This window comes from Vombatus ursinus, unplaced genomic scaffold, assembly GCF_900497805.2.
Source record: "Vombatus ursinus unplaced genomic scaffold, bare-nosed wombat genome assembly UNPS02014791.1, whole genome shotgun sequence".
Classification (NCBI taxonomy): Eukaryota; Metazoa; Chordata; class Mammalia; order Diprotodontia; family Vombatidae; genus Vombatus; species Vombatus ursinus.
In genome coordinates, this window is record NW_020954569.1 from 1,015,144 (window position 1) to 1,036,823 (window position 21,680).

Genomic DNA, 21,680 nt, shown 5'->3' on the forward strand with positions numbered 1-21,680 from the left:
CAAAAGGCAATGGAATTATTGGACTCATTTAATGTCTTTTATCTAACAGTTGCTGATATTCTTTTGGTATAGCCTGATTTCTTTTGGCTCACTTGCATATGCCCTAAGGCTTTGAGGTTTGAAGGGGCTGAAATTAAAAGAAACAAACATAATTTTGTAAAAGCTGATATTTCAATATGGTTTTATGGTTTTCATAAAACATAAAATTTAATAAGGATAAATGCAAAACTCTATGTTAAAGTTACACCATAAGGTTCCCTTGCAAATTTGCCATTGGAAATGGGTGTTAATGTGTATTGGTGAGATACAGGCAGGGTGTACCAGAGGATTGTTGAATTTTCAGCATGAACATTTATGCCTTGGAAATCTGCAGTTACTACAAATCAGGGCTTGATTTATTGTTATGTTGATTGTCTAGATTTTAGAAAATGATGGAGAAAATATTAATAATGCTAGTTAAATTTTAAAGTGTGTTCATGGGGGAGCAGGTTGTTTAACATTTACCAGCATACCCTACATATGGGTTATAGGCCAAGCAAAATCACACTACCTGTTCCCCATGCCCAGCTTCCTCTTACACAGGTCGTGTGATTCTATGGCCAAGGTACTTTTTCACTACAGCTGGGGAAAGGGAGAAAACCTTGTTATACCCCTTGCTGTGGTGCTGAGTACGCATTTATGGGCTGATTATCATATACATGTGATTCTCAGAATATTTTTTTAATATAACCTTCTCCTCTGAATTATTGTTCAAGCTGTAAGAGTGTGGAGTGGTGTTGTGGGAAGATGTCTGGATTGGCCAGAGGGAGCTCATCTAGGTTTGAAATACCATTTTAATGGTCTTAGCTCAGGATTTCTTTAACCTGCGGCTCATGAACTTGTTTAATGTTTTGATAACTATATTTCAATATAGTTGATTCCCTACATATTTTATTTTATGTATTTAGAAACATTTTTCAGAAACAGATGTACTAGACTGCCCAGGAGGTCCATGACACCAAAAAAAGAATGTCAAATCCCTGCTTTTGGCAGAGCTGTTCCACTCTCAAGGGTCTGTGGAAGAAGGTGTCAATGAAATAGCTACCAAGCTGAGATAGTCATTGATTACCTAATTATATACCCTGCCTACCATTAAGTACTAGAAAATCACCTCAGAATCAGAAAGATGTACAAATGCTAACATGAAAAACATGAGAAAGTGGTATGATGCATTCTTTGTAGGATTTTGTTAGAATTTCACAAAAAAATAGTGTCTCCCCTCCTCTATTGCTTTTAATACAGGAAATAGGCAAAAAAAATTTATTTTAAACAGCATTAAAATTTAAACAATTAATGACAGGCTGTTCAAATTTTAGGTATAGGCCTAATCAGGATATTTGAAAAAGAAAAAAAAAACCAGATAACACTATGTGTTCTTAGAGCATTCAAATCAAAGCTTGCTTCTACAGGGTAATAGGAAGTCACTGAACCCAAGCCTGGTTTACTGTAATATTGGAATCATGGTTTGTTATGTACCTTAGAGATGATCTAATCCAGCCTCTTCACTTTGCGAGAAGCAAAAGCCCATGTCCAGAAAGGCTGTGACTTCTTCATGTCATACCACTATAAATTCCTTAAGAAGACTCATTTCTTTAAGCTGAGCATTTTATATCAGTATTTCTTATTTTCTGCCAAAACATGTGACTTAAACATTTAATGAATGTGATATAGTTGTTAGTCACTGACCATCTTTGTGGCAGCAAAAATCCTCTTAGAAATTGTGATTTCTTTCTATAATAAATTAGTTTTAATACAATGGAATTCCTGGTAGAGAAAAAAATAACAACAGGGTTAGCACTTATGGGGCAGAGGCCAGCGAAAGGGGTGGGCTGTAGGGACAAGCTTTTAATTACCTGTTCTTAGCATTTCTTCAATGTGAATCATTCATTCTTATGTGCCACCTGAGAAAAATAGTTACTTCTTTATCTCATTTGATACCAAAACACAATTTTTTTATTGATAACCTATAATAGAAATTAGTATCTAGAATGTGACTAGGGTCAGACTGTATTTATGGCTGTGCATGTTGTGGGGTGGGGTAGGGAGGAGGTGGTTGGGGGAAGTACCTAGGCAGAACCCCAGTGACAGAGATGGGGTGGAGATGTGCAGGTGGAGCTCTTATAGCCCATGACACAGGGTACCCTTCCAAGTGAGGAAGTGATGACATTGGTGGGGCTTCCCTCATATTATCCCCACCCTTACCCTTTTCCCCTTCCAAGTGCAAAAAGGGTCTAGGTCAGGGGTGGGAAACCTGCGGCCTCAAGGCCACATGTGGTCCTCTAGGTCCTCAAGTGTGGTCCTTTGATTGAATCCAAACTTCACAGAACAAATATGTGGCCTTGAGGCCGCAGGTTTCCCACCCCTGGCTAGAACTTCTCTGAACTTCAGTGTCCTTATCTGTAAAATAGAGATGATAATATCTGGGCTGCCAGCCTCACAAGGCTGTCATGAGGATCACGTGAGGTCATGTTTGGTGACAACTTGTTGAAAACTGTCAAGCCCAGTACAAGGAGAAAGAAGAGATAGTTGCCCTTTCAAATACTCAGATAACTTCACTATGAGCAATAAAAATAGCCTCCAGACCCGTCACAAACCGTCATCCTAGAGAACTGCATAAATCAAATACACATTTCTCTTAAAAACATTGTCTTTCTAAGAGTGAACTTTATTAAAGGTCTATATGACAAGGTTAGAGGGAGTCCTTGCTCCCTCTTGTGGCAAAAATGTGACTTTGCCTAATTGGAAGGCTGAAGCAACCAATTCTTTGTGGTCAATTAGCTCAGTCAGGTTAGATTCTCATCAGGATTAGGCTAATCATGGCTTTGACCGTCTCTCATCTATTGGTCCACTTAACTTGACCTTGTACTATGGTGGAAGACCAGTCCTTGCTGGCTGACCAAGTGAAGAGTGTAGTTGAGTCAGTTGAAATCATCCTCACTCCTTGAAACACAATTTGACTCCTACAGGAAATGTACAAATGGGATTTGGGGACTACAAGGTATCTTACAGATCAGTAGTGGACATGTGTTGTGGTACTGCCTCTGCCGTGTCTAACTAGGTGAATTTTGGTAAATTGCCTAATCCTGCTAGCCCTACCTAATGACAGTGGGGTGCATTATAGCCATTTTTGTGTCTGAAGAACATTTACTAACAACATAGCTCAAAACCTTCATCAAGCCTTACTGGAGGCTGTTACAATTTATACAAGTAACTTGAAACAGAAAAGATTAAAATGCTGACCCAAGGTCTTAACAGTCAGGTCAGTGCTGAAGTCAAGGATTGAATTTAGGACAGGAAACCTAGTTCCAGCTCACAAGCTTGGCAAGGGTAAGTCCACTATTTAGAATCCAAAATGGTCCATCCCCCATGATTTTCATAAGAATCTATCGCATAATGATATCTCAATGAACAATGTGTTACTTTCACCCGTCGCAAAATGTTGGGATTTCATTTAAAATCTGTTGGAAACCACTTGGTCCTACCCCTTCTTTTTTCCTTTAAATACCTAAATAAATGGATATTTAAGTGTTAATGTTGTTATTGTTCTTAGGGCTGCTGTTGATGCTAAATATTTTAAGTTGTAAGTGCTAGTATTCCAAATGAAAAGTATTTGATGCCCTGTACTATAGACAGATGCAACTTAAAAGAACTTTCATCCTTGACTCAATTCTTAGATAAATTAAGAAAAGAACTCATATTTCTATACTGTTTTAAGGTTTACAAAGTCCTTCGTCACAGCAAGGTTATAGTGTAAATAGTGCAAGTATTACTGTTCCGTGTTGTTGTTCAATCATGTCCGACTCTTTGCCATCCTGTAGAGTGTAGACCATACTGTTCATGAGGTTTTCTTAGCAAAGATACTAGAGTGATTTGCCATTTCCTTCTCCAGTGAATTAAGGCAAACCGAGGTTAAGTGACTTGCCCAGGGTCTCACAATTAGCAAGTGTCTGGGGCTAGATTGAACTCAGATTTTCCTGACTCCAGGCCCAGGCTTCTCTATCCACTGAGCTGTCTAGATGCCTCCCATTTTACAGATGAGCACATTTAGGCTCAGGGAGGTCAAATGCACATAATTTGCCCATGGTCCCCGAACTTACCTCAAAACCTAGGTCCACAAGAACTGAAAGATAGAAGCTTTTTCATCTCTTTCCAGCCCCCAATGTGTTTTCATTACAATAGCTACACAGTGTTGGATGCTTCATAAACTTTGCCACGAGTTCAGGGCAGAAAGCTGTTGTGCCAACTTTTACATGAACCAAAATGAAGTTGTTTACTATCTTTCCCAAATGAAGTTGTTTACTATCTTTCCCAAGGAAAGTTCTGACTTGTGTTACAGAAGCCACTCTTCCCATCCATGATCTCCTTGTGGTTACTCTATAGGTACCACCTTCAATGAGTTCTTTCTGAAATCTTCAGTTTCACATAGCCTTGGATGCCATTCCATTGTATCCAACTCCTTTGGGCTCAGTGGGCCCTAAATCACTTACCCAAGGGTCACTGACTGATTCAAAATAAATGGCTCTTATCTGATTGGTCCATGGAACTGGGGGCATATAGCCTCAAAAAAAGAGAAAAAAATCTAAGGGAAGGGTTTTCATATGGAAGAGGGATTCGAATTGTTCCACTTGGCACCAGAGGATAGAATTGGGAGCAATGAGTGGGTTTTGAAAAAATGCACATTATGACTTGACATACAGAAAAAAAACTCCTAACAATTAGAGCTATCCCAAAACAGCATGGACTGCCTTGGGAAGCAGTGGGTCCCCCCTCATTTTCAAGCAAAGACTGGATGACCCTTTGTTGGGGTTGTTGTAGGGGAGGACTGTTGGACAGCTGCAGATAGATGGCTACTGAGGTCCTTTCCCACTCTTTTCTGTGATTCTTTGAATTGATGTGACATAATTCCTACTGACATCCCACTTATTCTTTTTTTCTATCCAGGATGCCTTTGTGGAATTGTATGGCAACAGCATGAGGCCTTTGTTTGATTTCTCCTGGCTGTCTCTGAAGACTCTGCTCAGCCTGGCTCTGGTGGGAGCTTGCATCACTCTCGGTGCCTACCTGGGACACAAATGAATCAGCAAACATGCAGTGGATAGATATGCAAAAGGCTCACTAAACTGTAGAAATAGTATGCATTTTTTTCAGTGCTCCATAATGAAATTTGGGTGTAGTCTCTTTAAGAGAAGAAAAAAGGAAAACATTGGAGGAAAAAAAAAAACTTCTGGGCAAAATATTAAATCAGCTATTTACTGCCAAAGGGAAATATCATTTATTTTTACATTATTAAAAATTATTTATTTAAGACATTTACATTTAACCTCCTGTCTTCAGAAACTCTGCCACTCACAGCAAAGTAACATTTACTATGGCTCCACACGGAATCTCCTGTGCCTATAAACGCTGATTTGTTTTAGACGGAGTTGGCTGGATTGGCTCAATCTCCGAGGAACAAACAAACTGACAAAGGACCTTACTGTCGGGGAGCGCTTTTTTAGGCTGCTTGAGGTTAGGGAGGTGGGCTGCATTTTATGTGCATTTATTTGCCCTGAATCGAAGTAGAATTTTTTCCTGCTGGGAAAAACAGACACTTTGCGTATGATTTGCATGGTGCACACATGGTCCAAGGGGTGAAAAAGGAAACCTTGGGGCAGACTTACGATCCATTAAGATTCTCCACATTTCTTCCGCCTCCCCAGGACAGCTATGGGAAATATAATCTTAAACCACAAATGAAAGTATTTTTTTAAGCTACCAATTGTGCCGAGACAGCCTTTTAACAATTAAGACAATATCATCCAATACCTTAAACGCTGATTTGTCTATTTAGATACTCAGAGATGCGTCAGTCCAAATACTCCCTTTCTGAGTAGGAAACTGGCTCCTTGGAAACGTCAAGAAATCAACATGTCAGTGATTTCTTCTGCATCAGGGTGTTTTTTTGAGCTACTCACACAGAAACATCAGGACACCATAAGTGCCTGTTTCTCCGGGGTGAGACTGCAGCTTGCAGGCCTGTCTTGTGTCCCAACTAAGTGGGCTCGTTCTGGAACCAAGCCCATGCAGGCACTGGCCTCCATGAGGGTTTCTAAACAGTGCAGTGTGGTCTCTGAATCTTTGAAAGTTAGCAAAGTTTTGAATTCCATTGGCAAATAAAAGAAACATTTTTCCATTCAAGAAAGAACTCTAAGTGGGGCTCTGCTAGGGCCTGTTTATCAAATTGGAGATAATGAAATCAATTTAGGCTCATTTTTCCAATTTAAAGTAGAGCTTTGGGATGAAAACGTTTTTTTTTTCCCCGTGTTGGTCATTTCTTAAGATTGCCGGTGAAGAAGAAAAGGCTCACAAAGTCACCACCCAGATCATCTTGACAGCTTCAGAAAACTGCTTCAGTCCAGAAGTCAAAAAAGGGAGAGAGAGAGGGAGACAGAGAGAGAGAGAGAGAGAGAGAGAGAGAGAGAGAGAGAGAGAGAGAGAGAAAACATGGTAAAGGAAGGACTTGAAACCCTTTTTTATCCAGATTGTAAATGTATCTCAAATAAGTCAGACAGATGAGGGGCAGTAAACTGTACCAAATACTGTCCAAATTGCATGCCTGTATTTGGGGACTGAGCCTTTGACATATCCATGTGGTTCAAAGGAAGATTTTAATAAAGAAGGGAAATGTCAAAAGGAGTGTTGTGGACTAACTGACTTATGCCTATGGAATTTGATGGTAAAACTCATGAACTTATTGTTATTATTGTTTGTTTTTATTTGAAAACCTGGAAGGGAGTGAAAAAATTCCAGGTATGGAATCTGGAGATTATCTGCACATCTTGGGAGCAAAGAAAAGAGAAGAAAAAAGAAATGGTGGCTAAAACTGTAGAAGAATCTCAAAAGAGATCCAGCCTCCAGCTCATAGACTAGAGAAGAATTTGTGTTTTAAGTTTAGATTTCACTTTGTGATGTATATGAAATACCTTTGAGGCATTATGACATTATATACCATGTATCTGTATTAACTTTGGAATGTACTTTGTTCAATGTTTAATGCTGTAGTTGACGTGTTTTCAAAGCTGCTTTTTTTTTTTTTTTGGTATGTGCATCTCAGCATTTAAAAATTTTTTTATTTAGTTATGGTCTCTACACTATTTGTTAGAAAAGATGAGGATTTTCCATTTGAAGTTTTGTATTTTGACTCTCCAGACACTCTTAACAACACCTCTTGTAGCCTTTGGACCTTGGACAGCTAAAGGAGAGGGAAATGTAGCTTTTGAGGGCGTTCATCTCAACGTGATTATATACCTTTGCTTTGAAACAGAAATGTTGAAACAAAGCAAAATGACATTTGCTGTGGTCCCCCTGACCTTATTCCTTGCAGGTTTACTTGACCTGGGCAGTTCTGAGTTTAATAACTCGAGTTATTTGAGACAATGTGCACATTTAGCTATAACCATGGAGTCTATTTGGATGAAAATCATTTTCCAGGGCCTTATAGCAATTAAGAATCTGGCCCTGTTTGACTTTTACAGTTGCATCAAAATGGCCCGTTTAAATAGAGGTACCAAGTAAAGCCATAGGAGCTGATTTAAATGGTCCATTTTTCATGAGAGTTAGTAGCACTTATGGGTTCACACAGAACAGAATAGACTTGTAGAGTGGAAAATGGTATGAATTATAAGTCACTACTCAGAACCAAATCAGTGAAGCAGATTAAATGATTTTTTTGGTTTGAATTTTGAAATGTTTTATTATTTTATGAAAGGTTTACATTATCAAAAGTGGCAGATATTGAACCAAAAGCCCCGTGCTGCTACGCGACAAGATCACCTGCATGGAGTTGGTCTTATAGTTCACTCCAAGTGTCAAGATTCTCCACGCTGCTTTAAAAGTAATATGAAGTACCTTATGGACATTTAGAAGATACAGTCTGATTGGTGTTTGGTTGTCTTTGTGGTTGTTGGTGTTATAGTCCTTAAAAAAAGAAACAACCTGGGATTCCCAGTATATTAGTAAAGTGTATATATATTAAAAAAAAAAAGTCATGGTGGTTGAAGTTTTTTGGTTTTCTCTTGCTGTTGGGGATCTCGTTTTCTGATCATCCCCATGAAAAACTTTTGCCACCTGACTCTAGAATTGTACAGTATTTCCATGCCTGCACTTGCTCAGAGACTAGTTGATGATTAATGCATTTCTTATTGTTAAACGTACTAGAAATGATGAATGTATATAAAAGTCTGAACTAATCAAATCTTTTTCTCCCTCTTCTTGCCCGATGTATTGTTCTCTATCTCTATTATTTTGGGCATACCCTCACTGAATCTTTTACACCTGATTTTTATGTCATACACATACACACACACACACACACACATACACACACACACACACACCTCACAGTGAGTGTTGGCTAATAGCCATTTCTCCATCCTTGACTTAAAGTGATTCATATATTGGCTAGGGCACACATATAAAAGACACACATTTTCAACTGGGGCCATTGGCATTAAGAAAAAGCTATGAGGTGAAGAGCACTTCATTGTCGTCATGAATAAATAAACCCTTACTTCCTAAAGGCTTTGAAAACCTTTCATATAAAAAAGGATCACTTCTACACTAAAGAATCTTTAGTGTAGAGGAAGAAAAATGCTATGTTGGGTAGTCAATCAAGTTCTACCAGCCAAAATATTCATAAAGAGCAGAAATTATTTTTAGACTCTCTTTGTGGAAAGTAAAGTTCAGAAATGTATCAAGTACCCAGATAATTCTGGTCAAAACAAAACAAACCAACCAAACAATAAGAGTATACGCTCAAGTCTCCATTTCACCTTGTAAGTTTCAGACATGCCTGCTCATTTAGAAATGGCTTTTAATCACGCAGTCATCAAGCGTTAATATTGAGTGTTTTCTCCGTTCATTGCACTAGATACGATGATTATAAAATCAAAAAGGACTAAGAATCATGTTTAAAAGTGAAGAATCAGGGCCTTCCCAACAACATGACATCAAGGATTGACTAAATTTTGAAGAGGCCAGGAATGCTTTATTTGCATTGAAACAAATAATTAAGAACCTCCACCTTAAACTCCAATTATAACCTACTGAGTCCTTTAAAGGTTGTGGCTATGGTTACCATTTCTTATCACTAACATTGAATGATTTACATGGGCTGTGTGAAAGACAGAGGAAGGCCCTTGGAAAACAAATGGTTATAAGGACATCAGGGAACATAGTTGAAACTTTGATTCCAGTTCTATCCTTTAGTGTCTTAGGCAACAGGAGATGAATGTGGTTACTGACATGAAAAACAACAACAACAACAACAAAAATATGGACACCGGTCTCAAGTTCAAGTCCATGTAGAGTCTAATCAGATTCTTCTTGTTACTTTAAATTGTATGTGTTTTTAGGAGTTCTTATTGTAATAATGTGTCTGGGGAAATTAATAATAATATACCAGAACATTTCCTAAAATCAAATCAATCTTTTCTTTGTTGAAGCAGTTGGGGTTAAGTGACTTGCCCAAGGTCACACAGCTAGTAAATGTCAAGTGTCTGAGGCCAGATTTGAACTCAGGTCCTCCTGACTCCAAGGTTGGAGCTCTATCCACTGCGCCACCTAGCTGCCCCCAAATCAAATCAATCTTAACAGATGACTTACAGGATGAATGGACCTGACTAATGCACGGTAAAGTAAATGTGGAAAAATTGAAATAGAGCCTTTATTAGTGCTAAACATAATATCATGTGATAATGACCCAGTGTAATAAGTGAATGTATAGCATCTAAGAACATTTTATCACCCTCATGCATATACAGCTCTACTGGTACCAGTGGACCTTGAAGTCCATTTCAGTATGATAGTTTGATGATCAAAACAACTCCCTTGAAAGTTGCCATTCTGGATACAAATTGGCATTCCAGATATGTGTGATAGGTATTTAAACAGTCACGTGTTTGAACTAGTGGCATAGTCATTGACACAATCTACATTACAGCAGAGATATTTCTTTTTTCCTCATTTGCCATCATGATGCTTTCATAGAGCATGATGATAATGATGACAATGTAATTAATGATTCTTTCTAATTAAACTGAGTAAATAATGATACCAGTCAGGTATGCAAGAAAAAAGCATTCTCTTATGTCATCTAGTCCCCTCTTCCATGGTCACTGAATGTATGGGCCCTTACAATTAAGTAACCTATCAAAATAGGAATTGGACATTGTAGATGGTTCAGTAGAAACTCATTATTGCTCTCAGAAAAACAACACAAAAGTGTCTGTTCTGCTGCTGGAAGGTCAATAATGCCATCTCTATATACAACAGAAAGGACATTAATGACTTCTAAGGCTGAAACAGCAACTTGGTATCCTAGTTACTTGTGTAAAGGTACGGGGATTGCGACCTTGCAGATATATGGCAGAGAGGCTTTATTATAGCAGTGATTCTTAAGGCTGTGTAACTACAAATTGACTCTTATGCAAGTGGACATTAACTCCGTGTATTTCCATTCTTTCCGTGGGAAAAAGTTTATAGCTAGTTTGCTTGATGGAATGTAATATGATCTTCATTTATATTGGCCAAGGTAGCATTATGAAATGGTTGTAGCTGGTCTGATTTCCTTTGGAGAACTTAAACAGCTATATTCATTACAATTTTTTGAAGCCTTCAAAACATCCGGATACTATCTGCTTGGATCCTTTCTCCCCCCTTAAGTTAAACTTTAAACAGAATTCAACTTTATGAAGAATATTTTGACTTTTATCTTCCAGGAACTACTCTAAGTTTTCTGTTTTTAACTTTGGAGCTGAGTTTTCATTATCACCAGCATAATTGTACATAAAGGAAATTTTGTTTATGCAGTACCTTGGATATATATATATATATGGGAAGGTAAAGTAGTTTTCCAGTTTGCTACCATGAAATACAACGGCATTGTTTTTGTTAGTTGGGGGGAGGGGAATCACATTGCCATTAAATTTGTTGTGTCTGTCTGGTTATTATTGTGAAATAAGAAAAATAAAGTGCACTGTGAGCTATTGGTTATATACCTGAATTGTTTATAATTTGTTGCCAACAGCTTTATTAGAACCCTGATAAATCAAATTACTACACACTGGTGCTATAATGATATCCTTGGAGACTAGGCTGTGGGATTCCCTTATAGGTGAAACCACCTTATATTGAGATTCTTTGGGTACCCTGAAACTGATAGGATAAGTCTAAGGAGGACCTATTCTTGGATAGGTCCAAGATGTGACGTATACAGAATCCCACTCTCCAAAGGAATGCATTTGCCAGTTAGATAGCCCTCTGCCACATGCAGTGGGTCACTTGTGGGTTTGAAAATTCTATCATCCATTTCATATGACTGGGCTGGGGAGGGAGAACATGGAAAATGAAGAAAGGACACATTGAATAATTACATCAGAAAGATTAACAAACTTAAAAGTCATATTCTGAAGCCAGCCTTCACCAATTTGGCCCTCACTAGGCCTTTTCTTTAGGACCGCTTTAAAGCTAATTAGCAATACCCCTAAAAGGTGAGAACCAATGCTTCTGAAGTACTTCAAGGATTACAAAGTTGTCTCTCAACGACTTCAGACAATCTTGTCTGTATATCTTTCCTTCCAAACTTTTCCCTCTATTAACTTCCCTATTACTGTTGAGATTGTCACCACACTCCCAATTTCTCTGGTTCACAAACTTCCTCAGGTCCTCATTCTCTCTCATGACTTGCATTCAATCAGTTGCCAAATCTTGTCATTTTTACCTTTAAAACATATCTCCAATTGGTTCCCTTCCCTCCAGTCACACAGCTCTGACCTTAATTCAGACCCTAATCAACTCTTACAAAGACAATTACAATAGCCTCCTATTTGGTCTCTATCTGACTCCACTGTCTCCCTTCTCCAATCCATCCTCCACTCAGCTGATAAAGTGATTTCCCTAAAGCATAGCTCTGTCCTCCATTCCCTTAGCTTAGCAAACTCTAGCTCCAGGGTCAATTATAAAGTCCTTGGTTTGGCATTTAAGGCTTTCCACCAGTTGTTCCCTTTCTATTTTTCCAGTTCTCTAACACTTTTCTCCTCTCTCCATGCCCTCTGTAGTCCAGCAATACTGGCCTAGACACCTCTATCTCCTAGACCAGGGCTGTTTAAATTTTTTCCACTTGCAAACTCTTTTACCATTTAGGCAGCTGTTAGTTGGTATTGCATGAGCTGAGGGCATGCGCAGTGCAAAGCGCACATGCTTTGTGTTCAGAACCAAGGCTGCCGCAATGTTGCCTGATGCAACACAGGCAAGCACTGCCAGAAACACCTTGGATTCATTGTGCGTTTGATTTTGAATTAATTTTTGGTCATTCTGTGTTCAGAAACCTTTTACTGTTGCCAAATTTTTCACAACCCCAAATGGGGTCATGACCCACAGTTTAAGAAGCGCTATAAAAGACCCGTGACCCTCCGTCTCCCATCTTTGAGCCTTTGCATTAATTCTCTCCCATGCTTGGAATGCTCTCTCCCTTTACCTTTCCTCATCCCTGGCTTCATTTGAGATCTCAGCTCAAGTCCTGTCTTCTTCAGGAGATCTTCCTAGACCTTCCCCAACCCAGCCACTTGAGTTTTCTCTTAAGTTATCTTCCCTCTACTCTGTATGTATCCCATAGGTATCTATTTTTCTTTTACATATTGTCTACCCTATTGTATTGTATACAAGTTCCTTAGGGCAGAGATTATTTTTATGTTTTTCTTTTCTTTGTGTTTCTAGATCAGTGCTTGGTAGGAGCTTAACAAATGCTTTTTGACTGATCCCTATTTCACAGGTGAGAAAACTTACTTGCCCAAGATCACACAGAGAATGTAAGGGCCATGATTTGAACCCAGATCTTCTGACTAGTGCTTTTTGCACTACCCCATTCCAGTTCCTTTTCTGAGGAAAACATTCTGTCTTATCTTGGACCACACTAGATTCTCCTAGACTTGGTCATACTGCATTAGACATGTTCATACTGATTGATTCAACCTACTCCATTAACTTTTATGTAATTTGTTAAGAGTGGAGGTCCTTATCTTAATTAAATGTCATATTCAACAGCTTGGCAATGGAAATTATAGGAAGAAGTCATTTGAAAGCTGTACCTTTAATCCTTCTCTTGGGAATCATAGGATCATAGACTTAGAATTAAGAGATTCATTTTTAATGGTTCTCTCTCCCAAAATCCACATGGTGGATAAGTAATACCCCATTTTAGAGATGAAATAAAATGGAATGGTATTTGAATGATTGTTCAAGGATGAGTTGAAGCCAGCTCTTATAAACTCTCAAGGGTCAATTGTTCAATTTGCAACATGAGCATTTATACCTCAGAAATTGTTGTTCAGTTGTGTCCAACTCTTCGTGACCCTATTTAGGGTTTTCTTGGCAAAGATACTGGAGTGGTTTCCCATTTCCTTCTCCAGCTAACTTTTACAGAAGAGGAACTGAGGCAAAGGGTCACACAGCTAGTAAGTGTCTAAAGCCAGATTTGAACTCATGAAAATGAGTTTCCAGGCCCAGCCCTCTACTGTGCTACCTAGCTGTCCCTTAAAAACTGGCCAATGCTATAAATCAGGATGTGATTTATAGTAGACTCAGATTAAAATGTAATTGGGAAATGTTTAATAAAATAAAAATATAGTATAAAATATAAAGATAATGTTAGTTTGTGGTTTTCTAAGTTGACATTCAGCCCACAGGGATCATGTGGATTTGACACTAGCAGTCTAAAATTGGAGAAGGAAATGGAAAACCACTCTAGTATCTTTGCCAAGAAAACCCCGTGGACAGCATTGCTGTGCTATGGTCCATGGGGTCATGAAGAGTTAGACACAACTGAACAACTGAACAACCCCAATAGTCTAGACTAAAGAAAGTGATGAAGAAAATGTTAATGCAGATTAAACTTAAAATGCTTTGTGTGCACATTTTCCCCCAGAAAATTGGTTGTTAACATTTTTCAGCACACTTCTGATTATACCGTTCAGGGTCACCTGATAACACCGATGCTAGATCAAGGTTGGGTTTCATGGCTGTAACTTTCACATATATAAATTCCTCTAAGATCCAGGTTCCACCCTCCCAACACCTTAGAATAGCTATCAGCAAATACCATTGAATAAGAGCTTAAATATTTTGCACATTTATAGTTATTTTTCTCCTCTTGACTCACCTTAGAGGTGAGGGAAAGAGCATTCATATAGCACCTAGTATATGCCAGGCACCAGGCTAGGCACTTTATAAACATTATCTCATTTATTCCTTACAATAACCCTAGGAAGGCAGAAAGAAGTTAAGTGACTTGTCCATAGTTAGTCGGTATTTGAGGCCATATTTTAACTCAGATTTTCCTGACTCCAGGCCCAGTACTCCATCCATTATACCACCTACCTATTGTTGTTAGTGACTCTATAAACTCACCATATGAACATATCTGACCAATATCTACCAATGCATGATGGTCTGATAACTAGGTTGGTGGTGGAGTAGATATTGAGGGCATATTAAGGCTTTCACTATTGCCTCACATGGTTTTCATGAGGACCAAATGAGAAAATGTCCACGAAATATAATGAAACATAATGAAAACTACCATACATAGCACTGTGTGACATCATCATGACCCAGTAGATCTTGGTTTGATCACTGAAGCTCCTAGTTCCCTTTTGAACATTCCCTTAACCTTTGTCCCTCATCTATATGACATTCTCACACGAGCCATTAATTAACTGCTCCCTCTTCACCTCTACATCATATTTAAACCTCTTCCACAAATTCTGGATCAGCCTTCCTGATGATCAGAAAATGATAATATTCCTGTTTTTATTTACTAGGCACATATAAACTTAGTAGGGAGTACTGAAGTGATACCTTGATTAATGAATCCTGTGGAATAACAGTGAAGAAGTGTTAACAACAACAAAAAAGATTCAACTTCACAAATCACACAGAACAGAGCCACAGGTCTCAAAGCCACACAGGACAAAAACACTTCCTTTGTGCTGTCCTGTTGAAGGTATAGAGGGACATTCTCGGGCAAAATTGAGGCCAGGAAAGCTTGTTTCTGTCTTCCCTGGCTGCCCAACTGGCTTTCCACCTCCTTCGTCCTCCTGTTCTCTTCCTCCTCTTCCTCTGACCCATCCTATATCAGTTGTTTATAGTCATTGATTAATTAAAGATTGTTGTTCGTGTTTGTCCTTCATTCTCCAATAGGACCATGACATCAGGAAGGTGATACTGTGACTTTCAAATTAACTGGATTTAAATGAGGGAGGGCTGTGCAAAGTCACCAGCCTCATTTTCTTCTCTGGAGCCATCTGGGTCCAGTGGCAAGATATAGATCAGCATAACTGGAGGTGGGCCCAGATGCAGTGGGAGACCTTTACCTTTTTAAGCTAAGGTCTTTCCCAGATTTCAGTTTGACCAAGGCAACATCCATTCAGAGGTTAAGGATAGGTGAGAAATTAGGCAAAGAATGGCCCCTACTACTGGTCAGAAAAAAATCAATCTGGGAGGGCAGGCCTTCAGGGTTTCTGACTAAAACAGTAACAATTGCTATTAAAGATTACATCATAGCTCTTCATACTCAAGAGTGACTTTGACCAGGCAGAAGTAGCGTGTACCTTTTATCTTTAGTTATGAAATGACTTTGTAATAATAATAATAACAATAATAATAAAAATAATAATAAATAATGATAATGATGATAGCTAGAATTTATATGGCACCAACTATATGCCGGGCACTGTGCTAAGTGCTTTACAAATGTTATTTCATTTGATCCTCACAATAACCCTAGAAGGTAGGTACTATTATTATCCTCTTCTTACAGTTGAGGAAACTAAAGAAAACAGAGGTTAAGTGACTTGCCTAGGATCACACAGCCAACAAGTGTTTGAGACCAGACTTGAGCTCAAGTCTTCATGACTCCAGGCTCAGCCCTCTATCCATTATACCTCCAAGGCTTCAGTGAAGTCTCACTTGAGGTAAGCCTTGGAGGAATCCAGGGATTCTGGAATGCAGAGGCATATAAGGAGTGTATTCCAGCCTGTGTAAACTTATGGAAACAGAGAATAGAATGTCTGCTATAGAAAACAGCGAGAAAACCAAGTATTATTTGGGAGATAGAAAAGAATTGGAAAGAGAGCAGTCCCCAAACCATACATGTTATCTCCCAGTAAATCCCCTGGAGAGGACTGGTTAAAGGCTGGTGCCCTTTGCTTCCTAGAGGGGCCAGTTTGCAGGAGCTGTGGGTAGTGAAGATTCTCTTCAGCACGATGTCCTATTAATATACAGTCACAATTAGTTTTTCAAAGGCCATTATCCTTCTTGAGCCACATGTCTGGAGCACTGAAGTCTCTCATCTCTGGGTGGAGATTCTCATCCCCCAGGCATCATGTTCTTTAGAATTAAGAACAAGGTCCTCTCATCTGGTCTACTGTTGCTGGTCTAGCCCCTTGGGCACTTCTGTCAGAGGTCTGGCCCTAGTTTAGAAAAGCTGTCCATATACCTCCTAATTGTAGTCTCTGTAGGCTAGACTATAAAATGGGTAGTGGTTGTTTACCCAATGACTGTCAAACCCAGCTCTGGGGTTCAGGTCCTAGTTTTAGGACCTTAAGTCTCTTTGGTTCTTCTATGTAAATTTGGGGGTGGAGGGAAGTAGGAAGGCAAAAGGTAGATGAGAAGACACAGAGATAGCCAAATGCAGAGCCCATGAACATTGTCTCTTCCACTAGCTTAACGTCATTTCTGGTATCTTCATGTGCAAATGCAGGCAAAAAAAGACCGAGTGGTGAGGTTGTAACATGTTCTTTCCTGAGTAATTTTTGCATCTCCAGTTGAGAATGTATCAGATGATAGAATCGGAGGAGGTTTAGTCTGGCAGAGGAGATAAAAAGTGTTTAAAAAATACTAGCCCATTACTGCAATAACTTCCTTAGCAGTGTGACAGGTTCAACCAATGTTCAGACTGGAAGTTCCATAAGAAGAGATTAAGATTTCCTCTGTATTTAGCCATGACTAGGACTCACTTGTTGGGAGGTTAGGACAGCTCATATGTCTGGAACCCAGACATTAGGTAAATCATTGAGGTAGGCAGACAATCTGGTAAGGTCATACCGGTGGCTTGGAAAAAGAGGTTTAGAAAGTTTTGTGGAGTGTTCCAAGACTTCAAATCACTGGATGATGAGTATGCAAACAAGTAAGCAGTCAAAAAATCCCTAGGTACATTGGTAGTGGTGGTGGTGGTTGTTTGTCCTTCATGTTGAAGAGGACCAATGATATCACAGTGTGAAGTTTTGACTCTTGCGTGAATTGGATTTAACTGAGACAGAGTTGCACAAAGTCATCAACATCATTCTCTCCCCTAGAGTCTTCAAAGTCCAGTGGCAAGGCAAAAGTCAAGACAACTGGCAACAGCCTGGGATGCTGTGAATGACCTTAATGTCTTTGATGTCTGACCAAGCTCTAAGAGCTCCACAGTGCCTTCTTCCACCACCTTCGTGACTGTTGGAACAAATTGTTCTCATCCACCCATTCTGCCAAGGCAATGTTCACATGTTTGAGGTAGACACTCCCCTAACTCACCAACAGGTTTGAGATCTGCCAGTTACTCTCAACCTAGTTTATTCCATCTGCCAAGATGGTTTTACTGAGGTGTGGCCACTGCACACGTTACAGCTTCTTGGAGCTATGGGTGAGAGTTGAGTGTCAGTTGGACACCAAAGGTGGAGAAGCAGCCCTGAAAAGGGTTCAGCCAGCCCTAATACCAGAGGTGCTCATCCTCCTAGAATACCCATACACCCCAGATACATTCGTAAACATTGGGCAGATGTCTTGGCAAGTAGGAAGGGTGTATGTCAAGGGAGTCAAGGGTGGCAGGAAGAAAGTCAACATCAGATAAATATAGGAACAATTTAACCAAAGGAGTTTGGTTTCTGTGTCTGGAATCCAGTCTTAGGTTAAGACAATATGAGCAAGGCAGGATTCCAATCCTAGAAGGACTAGGCCACATGTGGCCCTCTCGGTTCTCAAGTGTGGCCCTTTGAATCCAAACTTCACAGAACAAATCCTTTTTATGAAGGGGGTTTGTTCTGTGAAGTTCGGATTCAATCAAAAGGCCACGCTTGAGGACCTAGAGAGCCACATGTGGCCTCGAGGTCACAGGTTCCCCACCCTGGACTACAATATAGATAAGGTATCAAGGGAGAAACTCTGACAGAGAACAATAAAGGGACCTTGTTATTGGAACTGGGTTGCAAAGCAGGGGCTTAGTCGCTAGGAACAAAGCAAAAGCCCGGTTATCAGATCTAAAATACAAGGTCAGAGCAGGATCAGCAGCCAAACTGATTTTGTCATACCCAACCTGTTCTAGGATCCAAAGATTCTCATATTTCCCCTGCCTAGGAACATCATTGGTCCCACAGCCTGGGGCAGGTCTGGACCTATATATATATATATATATGGAGATGCTGCCATTTCCATTTCTTGGGATCACAGCTCCAGAGCTGTAAGGGACATCAGGGACGTCAGGGACGTCAGAGACCATTTGTTTCAACTTTGTCATTTTGCAGATGAGGCAACTTAGACCCAGGGAGGTTCAATGACTTGCCCAAGATGACACAGGTAGTAAACATCAAAGGTGGGATTTGATCAGGTCCTCTGACTCCACAGCCAATGCTCTTTTTACTGTACCACGATCCCAGTTGACTAAAGGGATAACAATAACAATAATAGCTAATATTTATCTAGTGCTAGGCACTGATCTAAGCTCTTTGATCCTCACAATAACCCCAGGAGGTATGTGCCATTATTATCCCCATTTTACAGTTGAGGAAGCTGAAGCACACAGAATAAGTGATTTGCCCAAGATTACACAGTTAACAAGTATCTGAGGCTGGATTTGAACTCAAGTCTTCACTTCAAGCCTGGAATTATTCATTGTGCCATCTAGCTACCCCACCAAGGGATGTGAGGACAGAGACCCAGGATCATTATTAAGTATAATTTCATTTTAATTGTGTTAAAAATCAGAATGAGTTCACTGCTATAGGAACTACAATTGGAAAAATGATGTGGTGGAAATTTCATTCTTTCCAGGCACACACAATTTTCAAGTTACCAGAACTATAGTCAGATACATTGGATGTTATTTCCAAAAGAACATTTTGAGGGGCAACTAGGTGGCACAGTGGATAGAGCACCAGCTCTGGAGTCAGGAAGACCTGAGTTCAAATCCAGCCTCAGACACTTAACACTAGCTGTGTGACCTTGGTCAAGGCACTTAACTCCATTGCCTAGCCAAAAAAACAAAAGAATATTTTGTGCTTATGACCTAGAGTGGAACAAGGGAATCCACACGCTGCCACTCATCTGATTAAGTACTTCCTCTTGGTGACATTATATGAGAATTTTCTCGTGATGTCACAGGTTTCTCCTCACCCCCTGGTGATGGTACGCTTGCCTCAAAGTTCTACAAAGCAGGAGTGAAGAAATGCCTCTTCCATGTATTTCTGCCATGGACTCTACAGAGCCCTGCAATTTACAAGTGCATTTTTTCTTCTGAACTATGCAAGTTAGCTGTTGAAATTTGTGCTTTTATAAATCTCTTCTCAGCATGGAAACAACTCTAGGTAGAACCATTTCTTAGAGCTATAGGTTTGGAGCATCTACCATGTGCCCCTCCAACTGTCCTAGGAAACAGCCCATCCTTGACACCCACAAATGCCCCCACATTTCTGCTTGAGACTCCGAATACTCCTGAGAGTCCTCCAAAGCTAGAGAGTGTGGCTGCAGGGTAAAGAAGATGCTGGGCTGAAGAGTATTCACCAAAAATAGGTAAAGCAATAAGCATTCACTGTCCCTTAATTCTGGTCTCAGGATCCATTACCATGGCATCCATGGGTTCAAGCTTGAGATGCTTCTTATGAAAATGTGTGGAAATACTAGGCAAATACCTCAAACTTGTATCTCTAAAAATGGTTCTAGCCATAATGGTTTCCATGGCAAGGGTGAGGACTTGTAAAAATTCAAGGACTCACAATTATTTAAATCCAGAGGAGAATTATTCATGGGCCAAGTTGAATTAAAGAATTTTTGTATAAATAAAACAAATGTTGCCAAGATCAGAAGGAAAGCAGAAATTTTTTTGGAGGGGGGAATTTATAGACAGTTTATCAAATTAATGTCTCATATCTAAAATATATAAAGATTGTTGTCAAATCTATAAGAATACAAGTCATTCCCCAATTGATAAATGGTCAAAGGATATGAACAGGCAGTTTTCCAAAGAAGAAATCAAAAAAATTTATAATCATATGAAAAAATGCTCTAAATCATTATTGATTGGAGAAACTCAAATTAAAACAACCTTGTGATGTCATTTTACATCCACTAGATTGGCTAAGATGATAGAAGGGGAAGGTGACAAATTTTGGAAGGGATGTGGAAAAATTGGGATGCTAATTCATTGTTGGTAGAATTGTGAACTGATTCAATCATTTTGGAGAGCAATCTGGAATTATGCCCAAAGAGTTGTTAAACTATCTATATCCTTTGACCCAGCAATACCATTACTTGGTCTGTTTCCAAAGATGATTAGGGAAAAAGGAAAAGAACCTATCTGTTCTAAAATATTTATAACCACTCCCTTTGTGGTGGCAAATAATTAGAAATTGTAGGGATGCCCATCAAGTGGGGAATGGCTGAATAAGTTGTGGTTTATGGTTGTGATGGAATACTACTGTGCTATAAGAAATGATGAATTCAATGGTCTTAGAAAAATGTAGAAAGGCTTACACAAAATAATGAAGAGCAAAATGAGCAGAACCAAGAGAACATTGTGTATGGTAACAGCAATATTGTTTTAAGAAAAACTTTGAATGAGTAAGTTATTTTGACAATTACAAATACCCAAATTAACTATAAAGGACAAATGAAGAAAGATCCTATATCCATTCAGAGAAAGAAGTGATAAATAGAAGCATGTATAGAATAATTTTGCATAGCTATCTATATATATGTATATATATAATATGCCTATTTGCATCTAATGATAGTTATTTCTAGGGTAGGAAGGGGAGGGAAGGGAAAAAAAAGAAATTTATATGATAACTTTGTTGTGTATTTGAAAGGAATGCAAGTTGTGCATACTAAATTTCCAGTTTCATGTGCAATCATCATTTTTTATTGTACTATGTTATGGAAATGCTTATTTTATTTCATAAATAAAATAAAATTTTAAAAAAGAAATAATGAAGTCAATCAGTGAAACAGATTAGGTATTCAAAAAGCAGAAGCCAATGACTATAGTAACCTAATACTTGACAAAGCCAGAGTGTCCAGCTATTGGTGCAAGAACACACTATTCAAGAAAAACTGCTGAGAAAACTGGAAAGCAATTTGGCAGAAAGTAGGCATAGACTAACATCTCACACCATCTATGAAGATTAGCTTTAAGTGGGTACATGTCTTACAAATAAAGGGTGACATCATATACAAATTAAAGGAACAAGGAAGAAATTAGATGATCTAATTAAATGTCAGATCCATGGAAAGAGGAAGAGTTCATGACCAAATAAGGAATAGAGAGGATCACAGAAAAAATTAAAATAGATAATTGT

The 21,680-nt window shown here is 39.0% G+C and overlaps 1 protein-coding gene across 1 annotated transcript in view; it reads left to right on the top strand.

Moving 5' to 3' along the window:
- The window catches only part of BCL2 (BCL2, apoptosis regulator), a 227,343-nt gene extending 216,271 nt beyond the window's left edge, over positions 1–11,072 (top strand). Inside the window, exon 3 of the mRNA XM_027868820.1 lies at positions 4,981–11,072. Within this exon, the coding sequence (XP_027724621.1) occupies positions 4,981–5,115 (135 nt within the window). The 3' untranslated portion in view covers positions 5,116–11,072. The remainder of the gene's footprint in view (positions 1–4,980) is intronic.
- The last annotated feature ends 10,608 nt before the right edge of the window (positions 11,073–21,680 follow it).